General features: G+C 41.0%; 1 protein-coding gene across 9 annotated transcripts in view; it reads right to left on the bottom strand.

Annotated features, from left to right (window-relative positions):
- CELF2 (CUGBP Elav-like family member 2) overlaps positions 1-27,290 on the bottom strand; it is a 402,001-nt gene that overhangs the window by 97,152 nt on the left and 277,559 nt on the right. For all 9 annotated transcript variants that reach the window (XM_090266503.1, XM_090266497.1, XM_090266496.1 and 6 more), the window contains exon 3: positions 6,851-6,933. In XM_090266503.1, the coding sequence (XP_090122629.1) occupies positions 6,851-6,933 (83 nt within the window). The remainder of the gene's footprint in view (positions 1-6,850; positions 6,934-27,290) is intronic.

The following is a 27,290-nucleotide window of genomic DNA, read 5'->3' as shown; positions in this document are numbered from 1 at the left end:
TGATGAGTTCTCATGGAGACCATATACTGTAGAGACAGAATGTGGACAATTTTCCAACTGGAATATCAAACCTTTCCCCCTTCCATTTGACTGTCACAACCCGTTCCTCTGCAATTGCACGCAGGCCTTTAACATGTTCATGAAATTTTTTTCCTTCCACCATCTTCTTGTGAAATCTTATCAACCTCTTGGGAACTGAGGTCCATACATGTGAACTTAATATTCCCTATCTAAACTTGAGATGTCATGAAGGAATGACTGTCTCTGAAATCAACTATTACTTCATTTTGCCACTGTGCCATCATACCATATCCTCACACAACAATGAGATACCAATATTCCTCAAACAATGACTTGGTGATTTTGCACATCTGGCCAGGCACCTGTGCCAGGCCACTTTGCATGCATGCTCTTGTAAACCCTCATGAAAGTCCTACTGATTAGGTGTGTAGTTGAGACTCTGCTGTTTGCAAAATAAAACATTGAGTTCTGTTTCCAACAAGTGGTGTGGCTGCTCCTTGCTTTAACCCTGTGCTGGCTGGGCTGCCTGGCTCAGTCATTTTCAACTTTTCACCATCAAGGACCCCCTCTTGTTAATTTTCTCCTATGGGTGTCCTTGCATTCAGTAGTCCGTATTTTAAAAGTAACTAGATTTTTAATTAGTTGATCAGAGATATACATATATAACTGCCATTCAAAGTCATTGAACTGACTGGCTATTAGCTCAAAGCAAAAGCACCCTCTAATCAGGTGGCACATACAACTTTATCATGGTTGAAACAGACAATTTCCAATGGACTTTTATCAAGTGTTAAAATATACTTTCCCAGGTCTCTGGGCCCTGGGCCTGAAGACTAGGAACCACTGGGCCAAAGATTTGTTCCATTTTCCAACTTTCTCTCTGGGGTCTCACCTGATGCTCTAGTTGGCCAACAATCCTGCCACCTGGCTAAGTTCCATTTGCGGTTGCTTCTTCGTCACACGGCTTTGGCCTCCGGGGTAGGCAGGGGCTTCTACACCCCTCAAGGAGCTCCTCTGTTGCCACACATGGCACTCTCCATCCCAGTCCTTTCAAAAGTCATCTTAAAGAAAGGCTTACTTTTTGTTTAGCTTGTATTCTTCTGGGACTTAAATGTTATATTAAAACAACCCAGGCAGCAGGGGACTCGTTGCTTTGGGGGAGTATTATGGGGCCAAATATTTCAACCAAGACCAAATTCTGCAAAGGTAAATCTGAAGAATGTACACCAAATGCATGTCCTGAATGGTACATTCCAGAGAAAAGGCATTTTATATGTTGGGTTGTTACTGAAGGAGAGTTCAAACCTACAGAAACTATCACAGAGAAACAATGTTTTATAAGCATCTTTCTTCAGGGCCTTGGAAAGCCTTACATAACGTTATCTCATTCTTCTGATAAGTAGGTGGAAGGCAGGATTATCATCAAGAAAATGGTAGTTCTCAAGAACTATGCACATGTACTGAAATTAGTCATGATTCTGATTTGAAGCAGAAACAAACAAACAAACATAAGAGTTATACTGAGAAACTGAGGCACTTCACAGAGACTAAACCCAGAAAGAAAGATGGCTACATAGTAATTGAGGGTATGTTGGCAGGCCAAATAGAAAAATGCGATTTTAAGCTAAATCTTCCTGTATTTATATGACTCAACTGATACCCACATGTAGATGTGTGTGTTAATTTATCTGTAGGTATTTGGAGCTTTACATAACTATGTATATAGATACGTGTAATGAAACAAATAATATCATTATACATACATATAATGACAAATTCATACCCATCTTATATTTTGGAGCATCTGAAATACTTGTGGGAAGAATTATCATTTGTGGAATAAAATTTGACTCCACTGGAAATATTTTATAAAAATAACCCATTCTGGCATTAAGTATCCCAGAGCTTTTTATTAAACATTAAGCATGTATAGGCACAGTGGCTGACCTTTGTTTTTTTGTGATTCTGTTACAAATAGCATGGCTGATTGTGTATCCTATGTACCTAGAACAGTGCCTGGCAAACAATAAAAATTCAATAAACATTGAATTCCTATGAGTATAGGAATGTTCCACATGGTCCATGATTTTGAGGACTCAAACCTGTTTGTAGAAATAGAAATTCTTGCTGTTTTTCATAACAATTTTAAATAAAATGCATAGAGAAAACATTTTCTCCAGTTTGACCTACTTTGGCTTTGATTCAAATGGGATGCTTTGGGGGGAAATTTCCATGATAATGATGACATGAGGTTTTAGAGATTTTATGACAGAAGTAATGATAATGGTAAAATAATAACCATCGTGACTCTGAGAACAAAGGCATTAAACACATATTAATAATTAGAGGAGGTGGTTCAAAGAAAATGACCACCTTAAAATGCATTACAATGGACAAACTGCACTTAGTCCCAGTGAGAACCAAGCTGTCCTACTGAAAGGATATTAAATCCTAGCATTCCACTGTTAAAGGACACGGGGGACTATTCTGTGGAGAGCTGCGTTAAAAACCGCCTGGAAGGAAAGTGCCTACTGCACAGGTACATTATCTCTTCCAGGGCAAGCCAGGAAGGGGTTCACTCACTTTGTGTGGGTGAACACACTTGTCCCAAGAGGCCATTGTATTTACAGCTGTTTCCCACTGGATCAGGTTCATTTGTTTTTATATCTCAAATCTATGTGGAGTCCATGCTCACACTGCCTGTGTTACTATAAAACATCTTTCAGTATGCCACTGCCAAAATGGAGTGCTCCAAACAAAGGTTCTCTTAGGGCAATAACTCCTTAATATAAACTGCATTTAATAAAACTGGTGGTGGTTCTAAAAAGGAACGGAATAAGGCATATTCAGAGAAAATGTCTGGAAGAAATTTGCAATTAATATTTTACAAGACATTTAGATTCCACCGATTCCTTCTTGCTGTTAAAATTTAAGAGCTTTCTCAAAACTGTATTCCTCTCTGTTATTACATCCTTAATTAAATTAATTTATACAGTGAATGCTCTAATGATACTGCTGTAGATTTTCAATCAAAACGCTTTATTGCTAGAGACAATATGTGTTAAGACCTCGAAAAAAGCATGACACAGGCACAGTGCTGTCCCTGGCACAGGGATATTTGGCCCTCATATCTGATTATTGATCGTGGTAGTTGTTCTGTGCCTCAATTAAGGTCTTCATTTTAGTTTTTTAAATTAAGCTAAATTAGGTCAGTGAAAACAAAGTGAACCTTGCAAGTTGCCTTTCCAAAGATTTATCTCTGGGAAATACAATGGCAGATATGACATTTCTATTGAATGATTCTACCAGAAACCCTCAACAAAGGAAGCGATCCCTAAGCCAACTTCTGTACTGTTAAAGCAGAGGCAACCAAAATTTGTCTAAAAACACAAATGGCTCAGCTGTGGAAAGAGTCAGTCTCTCACAATTTTGCACCAAACTCAATGGCTCATCAAGTAGCCCTGCCTGTGTAGACATAATCACAGTATGCTCTTCGGGCTATAAGAGCATAACTCACTAGGGAATTCAAGAGGGAATGTGAGAGTGTGTGTGTGTGATATCAGAATAACTTAGTCCCCTTAGTACACAGAAGGCACCTGATAATCATTAATTAATCTAATAAAATGCCAGTCATAAATAAAGTACTGTATCTAGCATTTGATCTGTTGCTTACACTTCTTCAAGCTGCCATTTGTAAAAGATAACATGATCAAACCAGGGAAACAAACCCCAGACTCTCATCCTTTGCTCTCGGGGTTGAGCTGTCCAATGTACCTCCTGTATTTTTAATATTCTGTTTCTAGGATTCATGTTGAGCATTTCAGAGGATGTAAGACCCAGTACCTTTCTCAGTCCCACGGCAAGAGACAGGCTTAAGAAATGGGTCCTTAGTGACTTTGCACCAACGAGTATGGCCCAGATCCTCGACCCCATGCCTGGTACCCTCCATGTAAAGGGTCTACAATCCACACATGACATGAGAGGAAGAGTGTCTTCATACAGAAATGTAAGCACAGACACAGTCCGCTGCATGACCCATAGTCCTGTTGGCTTTTTTTCCTCTCCCATACTAGCCAAGTTCTTTGTTTCTCTCAAGAAGGAAAGAAAGATGGTTCCTAAATCTAATTTTGGTTGCCTGATAAAGTTCCATATGATACAAAGCACCAACAGCAAAAGAAAATAGGAAAAAAACCAAACAAACCAAGAATCACAAACACCCAGCACTCTTTGATCTTGTTTAAAATTGAATGTTTTGGACACTTAAAAAAAAAAAAAAAAAAAAAAAAAAAAAAAGGCAGCAAGTGCCTTTTTAATGGATTTTATCCGCAGGAAAATGATTACAAGCAGGAAAGCTTTAAAGTGTCACCTGGTGATGCATTTTTTTCCTTTATTCCTTTTATTTTTATTCAGAGAGATATTAAAGGCATATGGCAAAGTGCACCATTAATTTCTTATTAATTTCATAATATGAAGGCAACCAGTAAAAAGAGTAGTGGTACAACTTTAAATTACCGAACTCACTTGGTATTTAATGAGAGGCCGAGCTCAGCAGGGATTCTGTTAAATTAAGTTGTGCCTTGCATCACAGTGGGGAAACAGGTGTATATTGGTTTAGAATTATGGAAATGTTGACTAATTCCAAGGCTTGTAATCAAACAGCAAGGCATCCTGTAATATTTTTTCCCCAAGAATACGCATTAATCTTTTATGTCTGGCCCCATTTCTTCCTGTCCACCAAAAGCTCACAGCTGAAAGGAAACCACTTTCATGTTTTTCCTGTAGCTGTTTAAGGGTGATATTTATCGGATGAAGCTATACATAAATGCAAGACGTGGAACTCTGTTCCTATTTACCTAATTGGAAATGGCGAGTGCAGCGGCAGTGTGCGCGTGGTGGAGGCTACCAAGTCTACAAATCAGACCTGACGTCTCAAAATGTTCATTTAAGCCGCTTCAAGTAATTGGGCATATGAAACTGAACTAGATAAAAGGAAAACCAAAAATAATCCACAAACATCTTTTCCAGACCCCAAGTCATTGTCCTTAATAAGGGGTCTCCAAATTCACCACTCCTGACTTCTGTATGCAGGATTTTTAAGGAGAAGAGACAGACATATGTGACTGTTTTTTGTTTTTGTTTTTTAATACAGAAGATGCTATTTGTTTGCTAAGAAAAGGGTCAAAGGAAGATGTCCCAAACAGAAGTATGCTCATCAGTCACTTGAATGTTTCTCAACATGGCTCAGTCATCGTATTAACTCTGGGTTTCTTGAGAGCATCTTCACATATAAAGATGGCATGTTTGGAGCTGTGCTTTTATTGGAGACAAATTCAAAGTAATCAAGCTTTGCATTAGTTTAAAATAGGATGTGATTTGTCACCAATATGCCCTAAATGCTAAACAACCATTTATCATTTCAAGTATTTTTTTTAAATACATATAGAAGGGATTTGGTTGTGCCATTTGATAATATGACCTACACACTACAAACTCACAGAATTTACATTATAAAAAAAATCAGATTTATACAGAAAATGAAGCTGAAACACGACTTTTCTTTTAGAAGTCTCTCAGACCTACTAAAAACTGCCTTACTAAAATTCTCTTCCTAAGTTTCAGGGAGAAGTAGTTAAATTAAACCGGGAGGGAGAAGCCTCATACCACACATGTGCTTTGCCAGCTTTCTCTTTGATTTGCTATCATGAAAAGGGGAAAACCAAAGTGGTGTGATTCAAGACCAAGGCTCCTAATTTATTACTTTTGAGTGATTAAGAAGCTAATATTTTGATAACCTTTTGTTGAGTAGCTTGCCACTGCAAATATTATAAAGTTTTCAATGGCTCTAAAGTGAATTAAACAAGTGCTCTCTTTTCTGGGGGTACTGGGGGACAAAATGCATATGTGTGTCTACATCTACAGAGACAGCTAAATGACACAAAGTTAGAATTATATTCTAAAAACATTATGGACATTATGTTATCTTTCTCTTATTATCATCGAACCAGGTTTCAATAAAATCATTACCACTGCACTGCTTACCACAGGCCCTTCATATAACCAATGTACATCATTATGATATTAAATTAACTTGTCATTGATTTTTGTGTCAATGGGGAAAATATCCAAAAAGCATTAGGGAAATTTACAGTAGCATGCACTATATAAAAATTGCCACAAAACTCCAGACATGTATTCTGATGAAGTAGCTATATATAAATCAGTTCGTTTCTAGTGAATTGTACTCATCAAATATTACTGGGAAGGAAATGGAAAAAAAGGACAAGCTTTGTATTTTCTGTTCTCTATCAACATGAAGCCACAAATTGGGCATTAAAACATTGACTTTGTTAACCACCATTGACTGTTTAGAAGCCATTAGGAGGTTTAATATTATGGCTGTACAGGGTACATTTTGTCCTTTCAAAAGAAAAAGAAAAATCTAAAGACGAAATTTGAAAAGGGGCTCCTGGTGAGTAAAAGCTTTTCCTTTTCCATTTGCTTCTCTTGTGTGTGTTGGGTTTCTTTTTTCCCTTTTAAAATCTTAGCCCACCCAATACTCTTTGGCAGCCGCTGTGGCCCAGTGGGGTCACTCTGATTTTCTAACCAGGGGACACACTATTGAGAGCTTTTTCCGTCAGCATTAATGCCAATGCTTCTTTATGGGGCCAGCCAGCTGGTTTGGCCGCTGCAGAGGAACGGAGGGGTCAGCACACACTCCTCAAAGGACCAAAGTCATTTTTGGCACCAAGAGCCCATCACTAGAGCCTTCAGTTGAAAGGACCATTTTCAAGCAATAAAGTGATTTTGGTACAAAAGTAAACCGACTCACCCCAGGTAAAGTTTTAATATTGTGCAGTGCATTCTGGGCCTCAAGTGCAGCTTTTCTTGTATAAAATGTTACGAAACAACAACCTACAGAGAGAAATGAAAAGGTTTTAGAAATTTCTGTGAATGCTTTGCTTAGATATAATGGAGACTGTGGCGAACAAATAATCTACTTTAAAGGATGCACAATTTAAAATAATAAAGTGTATGAGAACAGTAATAAACAACATCTCAAGCATTTACACCGTGCCTTTCATCCTAAATCATATTAGCTTTTCCCGTGTTGGAGATCAATTCATAACTCTGTGCACCAACTACCTGGAATACAGCTCTTCAGAACTGAGGGTGGGAGGTGGTGGGTGAGCTGTTAACGGGACTTGTGGTATAGTGACCTCATAAAGAGAAGTGTTTCATCACAGCAACAATAGCAGAAACTCACGTGAATTATAATTTCCTTTAAGGATATCTCTAGAACATCACACTTTTAAAATACTTTCTAAACTCACTGGTTTAGACAACTAGATGATAAGCTTCTTAAAAACTGGGACAATGCTCTATTGTTGTTTATCTCCACCACAGTACATAATATAAATTCCTGTACATGAGATACTCAATATTTGTTTGCCAGAATTAAAGACTCTATTTTAACCAGCTAGCAATTAAGTTACAATACAGGTGGGCACATGTCCAAATAGTTATTTGCATGCTCTGTCCCATGTATTAAATACAGCCGTGACACATCGGCTGGCAATCTCTGGATTCCTTACGTGCGAGAGCGATGGGAGTCCAGGCTGAACGCCCCTCCAGGAGAGGCTGGCATGTACCCTCTTCCCAACCAGCTCCCTCCACCAGAGAAAATGGTGGCAAAACCTAAGATCATTCCTTCTGTGTCCTGAAGGATAGCTGATCCCTTCCTAAACGTACTGGTTAACATAGCTGGTTAAACCAGATAAAGATACCAGTTAACAATCTGTTACCCAGCATTCGGTGTCTTGGCACAACCAGGCTTTAAAAAAAGGTGTGGACAAAACTAAAAATTTAAAGAAAAAGGATGCTAGCGCTGATCAGGGCTGTCTATGGCAAGTTGGGCTGGGGGAAAAAGCGGAGAGGCACACGTCAAGACTGTACATATTTTACCCCACTTTACCAAAGGGTCCTAAGGCATGGGGCCAGAGATGGGTACAGCTTTGAGGCACTCTCATGCCAATGACAGCAAGTAGCAGGAGAGAGATCCACGGCACTTAGGCATCAGCATTGGTTCTACTTGAAAATAAGACCAAGAGCGGAAAAAAAATAAATAAAAAGGCGCCGTTGGAGAGTGGTGAGCTGGCACCACTAGCCCTCTTTAGAATGCTAAGATGGCATTTTGATTTTTCAAAACAAAAGCTCATTCAAAGGAGTAGGAGGAAAATTAAGTGTAATATCAGTTGTATAGCATTCCTAAACACATCAGAGATGACTCCTCCTCATTGGGAAAGAAATTTGGAAACTTGTCATGAATTTGATTTCGTTAGAATCAAACAGGCAAAACCTTTACCTTTTGGACAAAGTAGAGTATGATCATAGCTTTTTGGCATTTAAAAAATCCATGCATCCAAGGATAGGAAACCTTTAAAATATATCATTGGCATGACAGAAGAAACAAAAATTCTGAAGAATCACAGGTGGGCAGACTGACCATTTTTATAAGAGTTTTTCATTTGAGCTATTTGGACTTCTTTGACCAGAGTTCATTTAGCCATGCTGCCTGATGGTAGATTTTTTTACTGAACCAATCAAATTAACAAGTAGTTTTAGCTTCATCAGCATAACGTAAGCCCAAGAAAAGCTATAGGAATTGCTTTACATCAAGCAATACTTTAAAACAGCAATGTAAAGTCCCAGCTTCCAGTATCTAATGTAATCACTCTAAGAAGAAAAAATGCCAACTATACTTTGTGAGGCTTGGTAGAGAAAGAAATGCAGAAAGACACACCCATTGCCTTCTGAACGTGTCTAACAACCAGACTCTCGGTAAGTTCTCCGCTCCCTCCCCTGGGCTTACGGGGATCGATTCCAGATAAGGAAGCTATGGGGAAGGCTCTGAACTTCAGTCTCAATAATCAAAGCTTCGGAATAGAGGCAGAATTTGATACTTTCAAGCAGGTGGATTTGGGAGGTGTGATACTTAAAAAAAGATTTAGGGATGGGATAGAAGTTACACGATAGTATGCTGGTGGAAGAAGGCAGTTAAGGAAGATGAAAAACACATGCCAGTCTGGCCATGCTCAGAGCAAAGGATGAAGCATTTCGATTGGTCTAAAGAACAGTGAAATGACAGGGGAACTGGAAATGGAAAACAAACACAGTACTAAGATAAAAGCAGCAAGAAACAAAGATGATGTGAACTACAGGAAGCTTGCATGTTCGGCCAACCTGAAGAGCTCTGGCCAACATGCCGTGGTCTCAGGAATAACGCAAGCTCTCCTGCCTTAAACAGCCAACCATAACGCCTACCACTTCCCAGTGCCTGAAATCCACTGGGAAGGTGCAGTTCATTTCCTATTTAAGTATTAACATGGTGCCCTCAGGGATGGTAACATTCAATTGTTCCTAGCTAGTTAAATCTTACTATAAATTTGGCTAAAGTGTTTTCTTCTTGAACAAAGTTCTTAGTGAATGGAAGGTGATTTTCATGGGGGGGGGTTGGTTTGTTTTTGAGAAAAGGCAAGTTTGAAGCTGATGTCTGAGCAGTGCAGGATGGGGATGGAGAGGGGAGTCTAATGTCTAGAAGGGGAGATGGGAAGATAGCCCAAATCTCAATCTCTTTCAATTTCATCTGGGTTCTTCTCTACCTGATAAGGTGCAACCAGCATTTTTTATTACTGATCCTCTCCAAACTATGCACAGCTCTTAACTCTTTACTTTATGTCCTTTTAAACAAAGGTTTTTATTAAGATGATGCCAAGATTAGTTCTGTAACACATAGAAGAATATCCTGCATCACATTAGTGACATGCTCTCTTCACTGCTCACTGAACCCCAGTCCAACACCTCAGCTCCCTAGGTGCCGTGCTGGCAAACAAATCTGGCACTTTTGAAAAAGGTGTCCCATTTCTAGGTGGGCAGAGCCCCTCTCCATAGCCCCTTGCTCAGAGAGCGGAGCCCAGTCTTCATCTCTGCCCCTGCATGTAGCCTCAGCTAGGCACCCTCATGCAATAACAACTTGCAGAAGTGTGGGGGTTCTGGGGAAGACAATATGATCCGGGATATCACCAAGACTCTCCCCTCTGGTTTCACATGTTTGAAAAATATCTAGCTTCCTCTATAACTTAGTTACTTCAGTTTCATTACTTCTAAATTAGTGAATAAAAACCAGGTCTGCCTAAAACCCTCCCCCAAACTATATGGACATAAAGCCAAAGTATTTCATTCAGAACAAAATTTTAAAGTCAAAAGTCAAAATTATTCTTTACCTTTCCTGGGCTGAAAACGTCTTGTATTTCATTCAGCATGCATACCAACCCATTTAATAAAAACAGTGTTTGATTAAGTTGTCTTCAAATTTGCAGGATAAATAGAGAATTACAAATTTAAATAGTCACCTTAAATGTAGCAATTTGTATTTTTCCCCCAATGGGACTTTAGTCTGTACACTTCCAGAATAAGAATGTGTTAAAGATTCTTATTTCTTTGAGTACTCTCCAAAAAGCATACTTAAAAAAAATCCATCTATTACTTGATATGCTCACTTAAAATTTAGATTCATTGACCCGCAGAGACTATTTCAACAAAGGAAGGGAGAAATATCATTATTTGCCTTGATATGGTAATTATCATGGAAAAAGGTCAGGGAGCTACTATAGATCCCAGAAGACCCATGAAGGTTGAACAAGGATGGAATTTTCTTTCTTGCCTACCCTAACTGGATGTACAGCTGTTAAGGGAACCACCTGTCTCTGCGATTTCCCCACACCAGCTGTAACTCAGGTCTGAAATTTACTGGATGCATTTTCAGGTCAGCTGCAACACCAGATGGCTTGGCAATCTGATTCTGGGGACAGACCTCCCTCCTTCAGCAGTTCTGTTTCCAACAGCATCGTAAGGTGGGTGGTTAAACATCGACATTATCCACAGGTGCTCTTCAGTGGTCAGTGGTCGAAACATGCACTGGAGGGGACAACCCCTCCAGCTTTGGGGATTCCAGGATCATTCCTGGAACCTGCCTTTCCCTGACATCCATGGAATTCTCCATGTCAAACATGGGAAGTGACCCCCCCCCCAACCGAGGGGACTCTGGGGGATAAGCAGACACTAATGCAGTTTGATGATTCAGGTGCTTCCACAAGACTTGAACCTTTTTCTGCTTAATGCTGCTAATTTTTGCTGCTTCACATTTGTCCGCTTTGTTCATTTGACACTAATAAGCACTTGTACGTCACAATTCTTGTCACCTTTACCCACTCATTCTGGAGTTTATCAGTGGCAGCAGCCAACTTACAAAAGCTGAACATAATGTTCCACACCCAGCCCACTCTGTGGCACCCTGCCTCTCCACAGTTTCATTGATACAATGAATTGTATCAGTAAGAGCTCTGGATTTTGGAGCAAAAAGATATATATCCATCGTTCACGTGTCAATTTATCAATCTTATCCCTGCTCCTCAGAAGTGCTTTTTAAATTCACAAGTGAAATAGGTTCAGAGCTAAAACTTAAGAGGTGATTGCAGAACCAAACACCAGTATCAGGCCCACACGGAGCCCCACATGCCCACTACTGATGATTTCTCTACTGATCCTCAAAAGATGCTACGAGTCTATATAAACTTTATGGGCAACACATTAAAGCATACTGACCATGAACACCTCCCTGTGAATTCTCTTTGCTGCCTGACTTTGAACATCTAGCAGAGACCCTAGGAAGGCAACACAGGACAGGTCAAGTCCGATGGTGGAAGAAGTGTGGACGAGAGAGGTCCTGAAGTACAGAGTGCCGCCGTGAAGGCCGGCGGTGCAAGGCCTCAAGTGAGCATCTCTGAGTGATCAGTAAGCAAGCGGATGCTGGCACCAAGGGCAGAAGAGAGGTACAGAAGTCACCTGGTTCCCGTGTCCCATCTGCCACCCCTCTGCCTGCCTCCGCAGAGCCCCGTCAAGAGGACTGGGAGCCTTTCACCATCCAGGTTCCCAGAAGTGGGCATGTTTGCCGATCTAGTTGCATTATGTTCAGCTTGTAAAGTGTAGTGTAATCAGTATTATAACTGTGCGATAAGATCAGATCATCTTGTATCCGAAGTTGAAGAGTGGCAATTCCCAGAGAGGCTGAGCACTACACAGTCCAGGTAGGGTAGTTGGCGTGTGACTATATCTCTTCACAAATTGTGCTGTCATGAAGGGTTCCCTCAGGTATTTTGCTGGCTTAATTGCTGAATAATTTGACACACTGTTATGAGGCTTTAGCTCTTCCCAAAGATGAAGCTCCAAACAAGACCAGCCAATGGTATCTACACACACACAATAGTAGTGCATTTAAAATCATAAAGAAGACACTCAACTTCACTGAAAGACTTTCATTTTAAATGATCAAGTAGATGTATCATCAAAGAAACCATCTGGATGATCACATATCTTTTCAAACCACAGCTGTTTCTCTTGAAAATCTTTGCTTGGAAACTCTTGGTAATAAAGAATTAAAAAAACAAAAAACAAAAAACAAAAACTGTACTGCATATGCAGAGACAACCAGTTTATATCATGTCTTGCCCAGAGACAGACAGCAATTTGTTTACATCGTTCAGTGTGGAGAGTAGTGTAGACATAGCCCTAGAGAACGATACCAGAGATCAGATTTTAAAATGAACTCTACCCCAAAGAGAACTGACACCCTACTTGTTAAAGAGACTTCCAGGTTTCCAGACCATACCGAGTTGGGGAGGAAGAGAACTAAGGTTTGAGGCTCTGGAGACACCATTTTAAGATGGCATTTTCTTTAAGCCTTTGACTCTAAAACATAGACAACAAGGCTGTTTGTGTTATATCTGCGTGCTTGTTTTAAGGAATCTGGGCATAAAGATAGGAGGTCAGAGACTTGAATGGTTTTCAATGATTGAATTAGTCACCCGTCAGCTGTAGTGTGGATGTTTCAGCTTACAGGCCAACATGTTATATCTGCTCAAGGGCACAGGATGCCAGCCCCGCTTGCGGCTGGTCTAATGACATTCCTCAGGACTCTCCTGGAGCCACCGGCCTGGGCTGAGCATGAAGGCTCTTGTGAAAGGGGCTCTCATAAACGGGAGAAAGGGCCTTTTTAGAATGTTCTGGTTCTAACTGCTAATTCTTCTTCTGATGCCACTCTTCCGAAATACCTTCATAAGGAAAACTGTGGAACATTTGCTGAAGTACATATACACATAACTGTACAACTTGAGGATAGAGGAAAGGTAAGAAAAATGATTTCCCATGACGCTGTGGCAGAGCTACTAAAATAAGACATATTTCAGGTTAGGAGCTCACAGCACTGTGCACGTGAACACCTGTCTCCTCAGGTGGGCTCTGTCCAGAGGATGCAGCGAGGGGGCTGTCCGTGCATTCAAGGTCTTAAATCTAGGAAATGTACGTTCATTTCTAAGTCTAAGCAAACAATCACTTGAAAACAGCCACAGAATGATCATCTGATGGTTGAACCCAGCGTTTATGCTCGTATTTCTTTCTTTTAAAAACAAAGTAATGGTTGTGGCAGACACATTCAATATATTTTTGAATTCAGGACATCAACAAAGTCATCATGTTATGAACTGAAAATTCCTTTAACAGCTGCCTTTGAATTCTAAGGGGCTGACAGATCAAGGGACTAAGTAAGGCCCTGGAAGGCTAAATTAGTGAACCCGCTATAGTTTTTCCATTTCTGTGAATGAAGCTCTCTCTTTTGTGCACATTTGCAAGCAAAGCAGGTGCCTGTGATACACAACTTGCATTGCAATTGGGATCTGAGCTCCTTGTCAAGTCAGTAGCATACAGGCCAGCTGAAGTCAAAAGAGGACACTCTCCTCATCCTTGATTCCCCTTGTAATCTATTTTCTCCCTCAATCTTCACCACTATATGGAGAATGAAATTCTTTTCCCAGAGTCCAAAGGTTGTTGATCTAAGTGGTGCATTTTGTGCTCAAGTGAATCTCACTTAGACCAAGGTTTCGGCTATCAATCATTGGCCTCACCCCTGCCAAGACTGTAAACTTCCAGTTTCTACAAAGCAGCTAAAGGTTCAAAAACCCCATCAAAAAGTCCCTGAAATTTTTTTTTTTCCAGGAAGACTTAGCATTGACCTTAAAAAAAGGAGCAGCTTACCAGGGAAGGTGACCCTCGGCGCCTTGATGAAAAAACAATGACAAAATTCCACTCTTTGAAAATACACAGACACTTCAGGAGGCGAACTGGCGCCTGCAGAGGCCCAGGTGCACGTCCCTTTCCTTGGCCCGAAGTCCACCCACCAAGAAGAACTGGCACTCCCAGTGAAAAGCCATGTCAGATGTGCTGGTACTAACTGGTGGCCTCTATTGTCTTAGGCGTTTCTTTTACTTTGTCCTCAGATGATGGCTTGCCTTAAAGGAGTGTGAGAAGGGTCTGCAGAGGGGATGTTACTGACCACGCGGCTCCATTACAATTCAGCCCCCATGCTGCCGGGCAGTTCTGTGTTCCTGCTTTCGGTTCCTTGCCAGGGCTCCTCTCAGCTTGGACGCTGCGCCCAGATGGCTGCAACGACAAAGGCTGAGACATACAAAGAAGAGGAATGAAAAAAAGTGGCATTCAAGGCAAAAAATGAGCTCTGGGAAGAACTTGCAAGAATATGAGAGTTTTGTTTTGCAGGTCCGCTCCCCCTTTTTTGCTTTAAACTCAAAATGAAGAAAAAGAAAATTACAGGAGGTTAACGTGGCATTGCTTTCTCTTAACTTCTGTGCTTCTTTCATAGACTCACTGAGTTTTACAATTTGTTAACTCAACTAACCTAACAAGAAGCTAACAGTAAAGGCAAAACCATCCTAATAATTACTGGTGGGACAGCACCCTTCAAAGTCAATGCCTATCACAGGACGCTATGCCATGGACCGCCCCTGAGAGTTTCTGCCTAGAACTCTTTCAACCTCCTTTCACGTAAAAAAGACTTTTATAACCTTACTCTCTCTTGTTTCAAACTTCTGCCAGTCTCCTAAGACAAACCTTTTTTCTCCATCGAAAAGTGGGTCTTCCATAGTGAACATAACAGCTACCCAATACAAATGCCACATCCTGTAGAAATCAACTTTTAATGAAACCATATCCAATTAGCTTGGCTTTACAGGGTTTGATATAATTGGCACCCTGATGTAAAAAGTATTACCATCTGCCCGCTGCCTAGGAAGCAGAGAAACAAGGCTGCCATTCTGTTTTCAGTTCTTGAATTATGTGGCTGTCACCATTTGGATGACAAAGTGCAAGCCCAAGGGAATCCCTTGGGAATTCCACTGCCAGAGCAGGCACTGTCCTTCTTACTTTTGGCTGCCTGGGGCAGGGATCCTCTGTCCCTCCCAGAACTCAGACTCAATGTTCCAACAGGACTACCCCTATACAGCAAATATGAGCCAACCTTTCAACCAGGGAGACAACACAGGCTCTGGGCAATCCTGCAACCTCTTCTCAGACACTGCACCTGACGGGCCATGACCATGTTCTGTTAAGTGGCCACAAGATCTAGGTGACTGCCAGCTTCCTGTTGCCCTGGGACTTCTCTTGGAGAAGCCATCTCCTGTGCTCCCATGACCCTGTGAAGACAGGCTCACTTTCCAAATCTCCTGCCAGGAAAATTGAGTTTCTTCCTATTTTTTTTTTTTAAACCTAGATTAAATCTACTGTATTTTCAAGCCTTCTGGAACAACTGAGGAAGAATGTGCGGAGCTGCGCCTGAGCTGCAACACTTCCCTGCTCATTATTATGTAAACGCCAAGGAGAGCAGGACAGAGACTGAAAAGGTATCAAGGGTAGAACTGCTGGGACCTGCTTTTCTCCCTTTACCCTGGGCCTCTGAAATAAGCCACTTATGTTAAACCATTTCAAATGTCCCATACCTGTAAAGTACCTGAAGAATTTTAATGTCACCCTTTTCCCTTGATACGACAGTGCGTGCCTTTAGCTGTTTCTTGTACTCGCCCACGCTGCTCTGGGCATGGGAAGGGGAGTTTGTGGGTGACCTACGTGCGTGCATGTCAAGGAGCCACGGGGACAGGATGAGAGCAGCAGGCAAGTTGGTCCAGGAAAGGTCACGTGGCCTTTGGAATACGAGGTAGCAAGCAAACTGGAGGTATTACATTTTCATTTTTACATACTAATTCTAGAGCTGGAAGAATTTAGGTTGACAAGCTAATTATTGTTTTTACTGTTTTTATTCTTTTTCACCTTTAAAAATATTTCTTTTCTAATTGCTGTTCTATTACAGCTGCCCCCAAATTTCCCTCAATGCTCTCACTGCCCATACCCCCAATCCCAGAGTCAATCCCCACCTTGTTGTCCATGTCTATGGGTCATTTCTACTAGTTCCTGATAATCTAACTATTGTATTGTACAAGGCCATAATGGGCAGTGTCTTTAAACTCGGAGTGACTGCACTGGCCCCTTGGACTGATGGGTCTCCCAGGAGTCTCGGCAGTGAGGCAGAGATGGTGCCAGTGGGGATGGACGGCAGCCACGGCTCCTGCTCCAGGGGCCCGCGGCCACAGCAGGCCTGCAGGCGGAGCTCATCAAGACATCTTCACTTAGATGGAAGAGGGCGGCCCAGGGTTAACTGTGGCAGAAGGTAGTTCTGTCTTGAATCCAATTAAAAAGGATTTAGTTTCTAAAGCACTGAGGGACCTCATTAAAAGAAAGTTTTTAATATAAGGTTATTTCATAGTATGGATTCACTTGAGGATAGGATGGCATTTTAATTAGGAGTTTGGTGGCAAGGAAAGGAGGTTAAAATCCTATCTATTTTCTGATGATTCTCAGTTCAGCACATTGGGCTTTTAGATGCTTCCCAGCCAGACCAGGCGGTGAAGTCTCCACTTCACTGTCCTGCTTCGAGGGTGGGGCAGTTTGTACTCCTGGAGACTAGGCATACAGACCTCTTATTGCTGGCTGGTGTAAAATATAACTCAGCTCCGTCCTGCAGCGTATTCTAACAGGTGTTCTGACATTTTACGGGCCTGACCTAGGAGGCGCTGAACTCTCTAGAGCAGTGGTTCTCAACCTTCCTAATGCCACGACCCTTTAATACACTTCCTCATGTTGTGGTGACCCCCAACCATAACTAAAGCATAGTGATTAATCACAAAAACAATATGTAATTATATATGTGCTTTCCTGATAGTCTTAGGCGACCCCTGTGAAAGGGTCGTTTGACCCCCAAAGGGGTCGTGACCCACAGGTTGAGAACCACTGCTCTAGAGGCATTTCAATCCAGAGTAGAAACAAAATATTTTTTCTGGGATTGGAGGAAGGAATTATATCTACTTCCTGACTCTAGTCTTGACAGCCAAAGTGAAATGTAGAGGCAAACCCTGTGGCTATAGAAACCGTGTTGGCTAAAGATCTGCACTGATGTTAGACTATTTCCTCTGCTGTGTGACTCTAGGGAGTTATTATGGCCACTATATCTGCCTCACCCACTCCCACGATGACGAAGTCATTTTTCACGTGCATGTAGGTCAGGGAGGGAGGGATTCTTACAAACTGCCTGGAACAGCAGAACTCCTGTAAGAAATGCACTTATGTAGCCAAACACATATAAGGTGACGCTCCAGGGGACAAGAGGTCCCAGAGTTCTCTTGGCAGAGACTGAGCATTTTCAAAGTCACACCAGATATTTCCTGCTTCATTCATAAAACTTCGCAGTGAGTAAAGCAGTCACCCATATTAGAATTTCAGATTCGCTGGGAGTGTGACACATTTCTTTACCTCCTAAAGTTTGTTTCCTTATTTATAAAATTGGGTTTTTAGCAGCCATATGATAGGACTGTCATGTTAAACAAAATACTCTGTGAAAGTGTTTTACATAGCTCCTGGCATAGCCATCAAAGTGGTTAAGAAATGTTAGATGTTATCATCTACCTTAAATTTACGTTCCTCCATAAAGCCCCTCGCCGGGCAGGGAGGGAGGGGCAGGCAGCGTTACCCTGATGTTGTAACAAAAGAAACCGAGGCTCTGAAAGGCAGTGTCAAACACCCCTGTCACAATGTCCTGCTGCTCCTGCTGGCCTCTGGGTGGAAGGGAGACAATCAAGCCTCTTGTGTAAGTGATGGCCACACACCCTTTAATAAGGTTTGGAATTGATTTTGTTGTCTTGCTTTCTGAGGTAATTACTCAGAACTAGCCAAGTTCACTCATTTGCACGGCCTTTGAGTGCTCTGCACATCTATTTACATGACCTCGAAACAGTCAATCAATTTTAATGTTGTCATTGGGATGACTTTCCTGTTCAGGGTATGACAAAATTTTCCCCAACTGTACACTCAGTGGCACTCCCCCAAGAGCCCAAAGTTCCCTAAAACAGGTTGTTATATGAAATAAAACCTGTTGCTGCCTAATGAGCACACCCAGGTTTCATTATAATGAAGGGAGTTTAGCAACAAATATGTCACTTCCCTTATTTCAGCAACCAAGGAGGAGGAAGAAAGCAGACACTGGACTTGGCATGAAGAGGTGGCACTCTAAAGGTCTAGGATCAGGAGCAAAATGGAAGGAGGGCTGGCATACCTACCCCCCCGGGTGTATTGAGGCACCCTTGTAAATGGGGTTCCTGTGGCTGCATTTTATTTTGAGAGTTATCATCACACAATGATAACACACAGGAAAAAAATCACTGGCTGCCTGATACACTGCTGTCTCGAACCATGGTTCTGCTATGTTGTTACCATGGTGCCTAGGACCACCGAGGCTCTCTGACAACAGGGGCCAGATGGAAGGGATCCTTGGTCCCCTTAGCAGGGCATGGCATGGTACAGGCTTCTAGGTGCTTTTTATATTGATTAACTGTCCTCAGGGCATTTCCCCATCTGCTCAACCCAGAGCAACTCAGTTTTTTTTAGACATCGTGTTCCACGAGCCCTTCTGATGTGGGCTATCTGTGGTAAAACCAGCTCACATGACACTCTTTAGTCCATTTGCTGAGAAGTGAACCTGGTATGGTTGACCAACTTCTAGGCTAAGAGAGGTGTCATTTGATGGTTAGGTGAAATTTTTGTTCAATCCACTTAGTAATAATGTATACATAGCACCAGCCTCAGACTCAAGCATACAGAAAACACTCAGTAAAAGTTGGTTTCTTTTCTTCCTTCTGCTTATGATATAATTTTAGGGATACTATGGGCTTCCTCTATATCTAGGGTGATCAAATACATCACCATCCAAGTGGGGACACTTTAGAAAGTAGAAAGGGATAATAATAGTTATTCTGGGACAACAGAACAAGCTGAGGACCATCACAGGCAAACACATATACCCTTCTCCCTCATTCTCTCTCTCAATCCTTCCTCTTCTCCTTTGAGCATCATCCTTTTAGCTGGAAGCTTCAATTTTTATTAAAATAAAAACTTCTCAAAAAAACACTATGATCTATTTTTCCAGTGATGTACACTACAGCATAAATAAATCTCTGCATGATGACAGCCTTTGATATGAGCTTATACAGTGACAAGGTGGGTGCTGAGGCCTGAGGTGTGATGAGGTGGTGTCAGGGAAGAGGGGCAAAGGACAAAAACTGGGGGTGGCTGCAGGAAAGAAACTTCACATATTTTGTGATTTTCACAAGGGCTGGTCCTGATTTGACTGTGATCAACTTTAAATGCTGGACTGAAGAGAGTAGAGGGAGCTTAGCAACCGTTTAGCTTTATTTAGTTCCTATTTCCAGTTACAGAAACTGAGACACAGAGAGATGCTATCTAGACAGAGTCAACTCTGGTCACTGACCAAGCCTGGACCCGAACCCAGTGAGAGGGCTGGCACTTGCCAAACTCTGCGTGCTGCCTCATTGTTCCGGATCTCAACTCGGGTATATGGTGAGCATGGCTTTTCGTTTTTCAGGAAATTTAAGAAATGTACCTGATTACGGTCACAAGAAAAATATAGTACATGGCCCTTCCACTTGATTTGCTTATAAAATTTGATTGCAGAGTTAACCGCACATTCTATAGCAGATAAAGAGAAAAGATTCATCTTTGCCATGGAATCTCTCTCTAGAAGACCTCAGAGGGAAAGTGAAATATTTCCTTGATTTCAAGACTATGGAAAAGTCTCCATGCCATGCACTGATTAGCAGCTATTTGGTTTCACTCTAGGGAGAAGACGCCATCTCTCAGCCTTCCCCATGCTGCCTGCAAGCTGAAGCAGTAGTTGATCTAAAAACTTTCATTTTTCTCAATCATTGTCAGTGGCACTCACTCTTCTGTTGAACCTTTAGAAAAGAGAAAAGAAATATCCTGCAGGCTCCCATTCCGTCCTCAAGATGACTCAATGAAGATGGATTTCTCTGTCGTTAGCCCTTTTGGACTTACGAGAGCCAGAGCTTGTGTGGATTTTGAACACACACACAATTATTAAGATGGGGGTGGGAATAAAAGGCTGCTGTAAGACACTCAGCAATGAGCCAGAAGGCTCAAGGCAGCAAAGATTACTTACACGGCAAAGTCTCTGCTGTACAGTAGTCCCTCTCTATATCATGGTTCGCTTATCACGCACGGCCTTATTGTATTGCAGCATTTAAAAAAAAAAATTTAATTATTTATTGTGGATTTTTTACTATATTGTGGGATTTTGAGGTACTGTATATGTATGTTGTTAAAGTTACATAGGTTTAAGAGTGTAGAACATGTTTAAGAACATAAATAGTGTTTATAAAAGTGTGGGAAAGGTTAATAAGGGAGTGGGAAAGGTTAATAAGGGACTGGGAACAGTCTATAAGTGTGTGGGAAGGGTTTATAAAGCCTTAAACATGTATATATATAAAAATACTAAAATAAATGTAAGGTTCCTACTTCGTGGATTTTCACCTATTGCGGGGGTGGGGAGTCTAGAACATAATACCTGCGATAAGTGAGGGAATACTGTACTCTATCGCTTCCTAATTGTGCAGATAACAAATGATACTTCCTTGTAGTCAAAAAAGAGATTTGCCCACCACTAAAGGCCTCCTAGTCCTAAATTTTATTCTATCACAAGAAGATCAATAGCTCAGGCAATCCAAAACAGTAGACATTCCAAATATTTTTTAAGAATGTCCTGGAATACTTTTTATGTTACTGAAAGGAAGAGTTATCTTCCTGAATGTAACTGTCTTAGGCTAATATTAAAGTTAGCTTGAATTTCCTGAGCACACCCCAATTTGTCAAAGGGACGTGGTCTGCGTGACTATTGGGTGGCCGGGAAAAAGAGCGTAGGACTCAAATGTGCTGTGAAGAGTGCATCACGCAGAAATTCCACACATCTTGTGTCATTCTTTTGGCGTGTTCAGAAGGCCGGGTGGAGCAGCTTTCCATTTTCCAGTTTTGGACAGAGGTCACTGATAAATAATTCAACAACTACTCATCCAATACAGTTATGCTTTTAATTTCCATGATGGACTCAATATTATGACAGCAGGGGAAAACTCCCAAGATTTCATTACTAGTCAGTCTTATACACTGACCTGTGTGTTAAAGAGCTGTCATAAGGTGATATATTCCAAGTATTTGATATAATCCGTAAAACAACCATATGTCAAAATGACTGCTGAACTTGGTCAACTGAATGAAGCAGTGAGCTAACTCAAAGAAAAATTCAGGTTTGAACAGATGTGTTAGTGTTGCATGGTAGAGTCACAGTATAACTCTGACTACATAGTACATTCTAAGACTACAGATAGCCAAAGGGTGCCAGGAATTAGGTTCCACCCATCTAGTCTGCCAGCATTTCTTATAACCCAGGATTCTCAATCTAAGACTGCAGCAAATGTACAATACCTTCCCAAAATCTAATTTCCTCTTACAGTGTTTCTCAAATTTTCCTGAAGACAATCACCTAGACTGTTTGTAAAAATGCAGATATTTAGAACCAACCCAGACAGACTGGGTCGGGATTTTCAGGGGGAAAGGCCTGGTAATCTCTATATCCATGTGCCCAGTGAGTCTGGGAAACAATACAATAAGACACCTGTGGCGGAGACCACTAGCTGTCCACTGCAATCCACTCTTTCCTCTCACAGTGCTGGGACTGGAGCAGAGTGCATGGCAAAATCACATCTGCTGGCTTCTTGCCATGTGACTAGGGACAGTCTAAGGCAGTGGTTCTCAACATTCCTAATGCCGCAACCCTTTAATACAGTTCCTCATGTTGTGGTGACCCCCAACCATAACTAAAGCATAGTAATTAATCACAAAAACAATATGTAATTATATATGTGTTTTCCTATGGTCTTAGGCGACCCCTGTGAAAGGGTCGTTCGACCCCCAAAGGGGTTGTGACCCACAGGTTGAGAACCGCTGGTCTAAGGGAATGTGAGTGGAAGTAATCTTAGCTGCCACGGGACGGGGTCGAGGCTTTTAATAGACCAGAGATTTTCATATTTACCTTCATAGTCACCTTCTTCTTATTTTGGATGGATGCAGATGGCAAACAACAAACAAAGAAATAGACAAAAACTAGCAGGAGGAGGTAGAGTCACAAGATGAAGAGGGCTGGATCCCTACACATCACATGAAGGAAAGCCACCCACCACCAGGACACCCAGAAAGGATCACTGACATGAACAAGAAGGAAACGTCTACTGGGTTTTAAGTCTAAATATATTTTTGGGTCTATTTGTTACAGCAGTTTAATGTATCCTGATTACTACACCAAGTGGTAAAAAATTACGGAGTGGAAACAATGACAAGTCCGAGCACGTCAGTGTTCTGCTTCACACCTTTAACACATTTTGGTACATAGTCTCTCTCTGCCTCTCACCTTCAGCACATTTTCTGGGTACTTCCCAAAGTGGCCGTGTTAAAACCCTTCAGAAGGCTTGAAATGAATGTCTTTTAGATTGTGGTTTCAGAACAATTAGAAGTGGATGTATGGCTATAGAGAAATCAGGTGGATAAAGTGAATGATGCATTTAAACCTATATTGAATAGTTTCGCTTTTTTTCAACAAAGCATCTGGTAAAATTGACTAGACTGAGGGGATGATATAATTCTTGACAGGCCTGTCAGTATGTCAATCCATATTGGCAAATAATTCCTAATTTCATTTGCTTGACTGGGAGATTTAGTCCACAAATAAACATAAAAGTTACTTTTTGTCCTCTCTTTCAATCTTTTCTCTTCTTTTTATTAGCACTTTTCAAAGCACAGATCTAGCAGTTCAGACCTGTCCCCTACTCCCTTCCTCTCTTGCTTCACTCACTCATTAGCATTCTCTGTGTAGGTGGGAACAGCCGTCCAGCCTGGAGAGATCTCAAGGGGTCTGGATCATCTTGGCAAAGCAAAGCAGCAGTGTGCTGTACCATTTCCTCAGGGTAAGTTAAGAGCTAGAAACCAGCGTCTTCAAGTCCTTTTAGTACCTAAGTAGCTCTGCAATTTTTAAATCTCTTCCAAAAATTCATGAAAATAAGCATATGCACAAATAAAAAAACGTATAAGAGAGACTAAGGCATATACTATGAAAACACAGGGAATGGTATTTAAAAAAATTAATAAATTCACCTCTTTCCTTAAACCCCTCTTTGTTGGGATTTCATGTGAATCTAAACAAGTATACAAAATGTTAAGTACCTTTGCTTTAAGGAGATGCTTTCTGTCTTTTAACACTGTGATGTAGGAACAAAGAAAAGTTAATTTTTGGAATGGAGGTAAGGGTGTAGTTGTGTAAGAGAGAGATCTAAATATAAATGTGACCCCTGAACAGTTTGTAGGCAGAACGGAAATCATACAGACTAAGTGGTCCTTGAAAACTGTATGTAAAACTTCTCTAGTGGTCTCAAAGAGTTAATATAGTCATCCAAACCCCTTATCAGACCACTAAGGTGATATCTGGAAAGTCTGGATGAATTTGAACATCATTCATTCTATTCAACCAAAAAAATCTGTCCCTGGAAGGTCTGCCCTCAAATACATTCTCCGCTGCACACCTCCCATGACCCAGTTTTGTGACATCGATGTTGAGGCATTGTTAGGTGCTGGCTGCTGTAGAAAACTCCCAGGTGAGAAATTCAGGCCATACAATCAGGACACATCTAGGTTATCTGACTCCTGAAGACTCTGGTTTTATCTCATTTCTCTTCACCATATTCCTTGTTCTATGTTAAGCTTTCCCTCAGTACTGCTTTAGAGAAGCAATACATATATTTCATAGAGTGTTTTAAAAAATCCTACATTTCTAGTCATCAAGGCTAACTTCTTGCCTGTCAGCAGCTTTTAAAATACTGATGGCTTTTTCCTCATAACAGAAATGGCAAGCAGAGTCTGGAGGGCCTGCTCTTAAGTGTGACTAGAAATGGACTCCATGAAATTAGATATATTTTTCAAGAGAAGGCACAACCAGAAAGGTGGGGGGCAACTTCCATCCATCCCCTTTCTGGGCCCCATCTATCTAATCCAGATATCTAATCCAGATATCTCTAGACAGTACAGAGATATCTGGGCCTGCTGGCACGCTTGACATGTGCTTCTGACACCTCCGGTCAGATAGTTACAGCAAGCAGGCCCATGTAATGACAGAGAAAGAGTGTGGCTGAAGGGATAGAGTCTGCTTGGAAGTAAACTGCTCTATATTCAAGGTGGAAAGAAGGTGGGCCAACAGTCTGGCCAGTAACTGAATCAGGGAAGAGTAAGAAAGCATCACAGAAACAAAGAGAAAGCATCTCCTACTGTTTACTTAACCAAATGGCTTCTTACTAGTCTCTACTTAAAAATGTTGGTGCCAGAGATAATATTCTTGGATTCTAGTAAAGCTACCATTTTGTCCCTGATAATCTGTAAAATGTAAAAAATAATCAAATAATTGTACATCATCCTGCCTCCAGCTTTTCAACTCCCTGGACTCCTTGGTTACCTGACAGGTAAACTGCTCTTGGTCCACAAGATGAGAAGAGCCTCATAATATGACTCACTGTATTTCCCCCCATGAACTGAAAAACTCAGACTCTACTTTTAGTTCAAAGACAGGTTGTGTAATCTAATCATCAGACCTTTATGTACAAGATTAAATTTTGAGTCTTGGGTCTTCCTTGAAATGTCAATAAGTTGTCTATGGATTGCTGCTAACATCTTTGTAAACTGGAATAATTGTCTCTAGAGATGACAGAGTTTATGAAAAAAATCTATGATGCTTTTCCTTCAGATGAGATTTGTAGAAAAATGGGAGGTCTGGGGCAGACCAGATGACCCCTCCTTTTCTTTCAATAGCTCACTATGAAAGAAGAATGTTAAAAAGTGGATACTGACCTAGAATTTTTTTTTTTAATTCACATAACCTTAGATATTTTTTATTGCTTTTAGAAAAGAAGACTCTTAAGCACCAGCATCCTTATTTCCAAGAGGCCAACCCATGTCTACATGAGCTAAAGTCTAGTCTAATGAAGTTTATCTAAAAACAAAAGATCGAAGGTAAAAAAAAAAAGGCATTGACAGTAGATCAAGCGTCCTGTCTCCCAGACCTTGCCCTATACTTTCAGGCTCCTAGGAAGTCTGACCATCACAACCCATGCTTTCCCTCTGAGATAACAAAATCCCGTAGAACTTTCCAATTTAGGAAAGGACCGGCTGACTGCGGTCCTTTATCAGTTCCTGCATTCTGCTCCCATGTCTTAACTGCAGCAGAATAATTATTTTTGAGATTGTACATAGCCATACGGAATAAGCTGTAACACTAAGAGATAACTGACTGATTACACAGCCATGTTTTAAACATTTCATCAGTCTTAGAACAGCAGATAAAACAACTATTTCATGTGTACCAGCAGGTTACAGATTAACTCTGCAGAGTTAAAAACTGTGAAACCAAATATCCGCTGATTCCAATTTAAAGCAATAAATAAATCACTGGTGAATGTTAACATAGTTATATGGGGTCTGGTTACCAGGTGACAGGTACTGTACATTTTAATCTAACTTTCGTATTGAAAAAAAAAAGTTGTTTTGCAACTGCCTTGAAGCTGCCACAATAGTATATTTTTAAAAGAGTAATAACACGAAAACATAAAGAAATAGCCTTAATAAAACTGTCAGCGTCAACAAAAATATAGATGATTCCTCATGAAGATATGAATTAAAATTAGCAGTAAATATACACCAATAAACTAAGCACGCAGGACTTGGACAGGGTTTGTGTACAAGCACCTAATTATTAGATATCCCACTGGGAATAGATTTAAGAGTTGCTTTCCCTGCCCCCTGCCATCAACCATGCAAGTCAAACAGGAGTGTCTATTCAATGTCCCAAGCAGGACAGCCCAAGGCCAGTCTGCGTCACTTCCACTGTGTATTGTTTTAACAGAAAAGTGGCCCACTGAGAGGCGGCCAGTCAAGGCTGCCACTGCTTTCCTTGGAGGTGTCAGGCAACCTGGATGCTAAACTGTATTCTGCAAAGTACATAAAATAATTTTGGTTTTCTTTTTCCCCTGTGACATCTGACAAGGATCCTTTGAGACCCTAGTATCTGTTTATTTTATGAGAATTGAAACTCGAGATGAAAACGGACCCTACAGAATCCACAAAGCCTTTTTATATATGTGAATGGAGACAGCAAGAGGTGTCCAGAGTCCAACAGAAGGACCCGGGATTCAACAGTCTGCAGGGTGTAACAAGAGCACTGGCCTGAGTCTGAGAGCGTGGCTTTCATCCCAGGTCTCCCAGCTGGGGCAAGTCACTACTGACCTTTGAACACAGATTACTGTGTAGAAGCAAGATGCCCAGCCCAGCCTGTCTACTCCCAAGGTCATCATGGGGAATAAAGGAGAAGATGAGGAGAAAATGCTCCATAAACAGACGGTGTCTATACGAATGGAAGTTATTACCAAATAGGGTATCAAAATTCTCTAGTTTATAAACCTGGATCAGCCATAGCAGGAGCTGAGCAGCTTTTGGCAAATTACTCTCCATGTCTTCTCTTTCTCTACAAAGAAGCTGACATTGGTGTGTTTCATGGTGTTACTCTGGGATGATTGGCTTAAATGACTCTAAATTATATATTCATGGTTTATAGGATAATACAGCTGCTAACCAATAAAAATAACCCAATGATGAATTCAAATTACTCGATTAAAACGTAAAGGACAAAGTCATTTTCAAGAGGCTAATCTTTTCCCATGAGGTGGACAGAGGAGGTTTAAATGAAGACTCTGTTCTGCTGTGTTTAAGAAAGAGCATTAGTATGTGGTGTGACTGCATCTGTGAATGAAGACATTCAAAAAACCATTATGTTTTCAATGTAGGTTAATAATAAGTATTTT

Source organism: Furipterus horrens, unplaced genomic scaffold (assembly GCF_987537825.1).
Source record: "Furipterus horrens unplaced genomic scaffold, mFurHor1.1.pri manual_scaffold_2, whole genome shotgun sequence".
In the NCBI taxonomy this organism is placed as follows: Eukaryota; Metazoa; Chordata; class Mammalia; order Chiroptera; family Furipteridae; genus Furipterus; species Furipterus horrens.
This window is presented reverse-complemented; position numbering and strand designations above follow the sequence as displayed.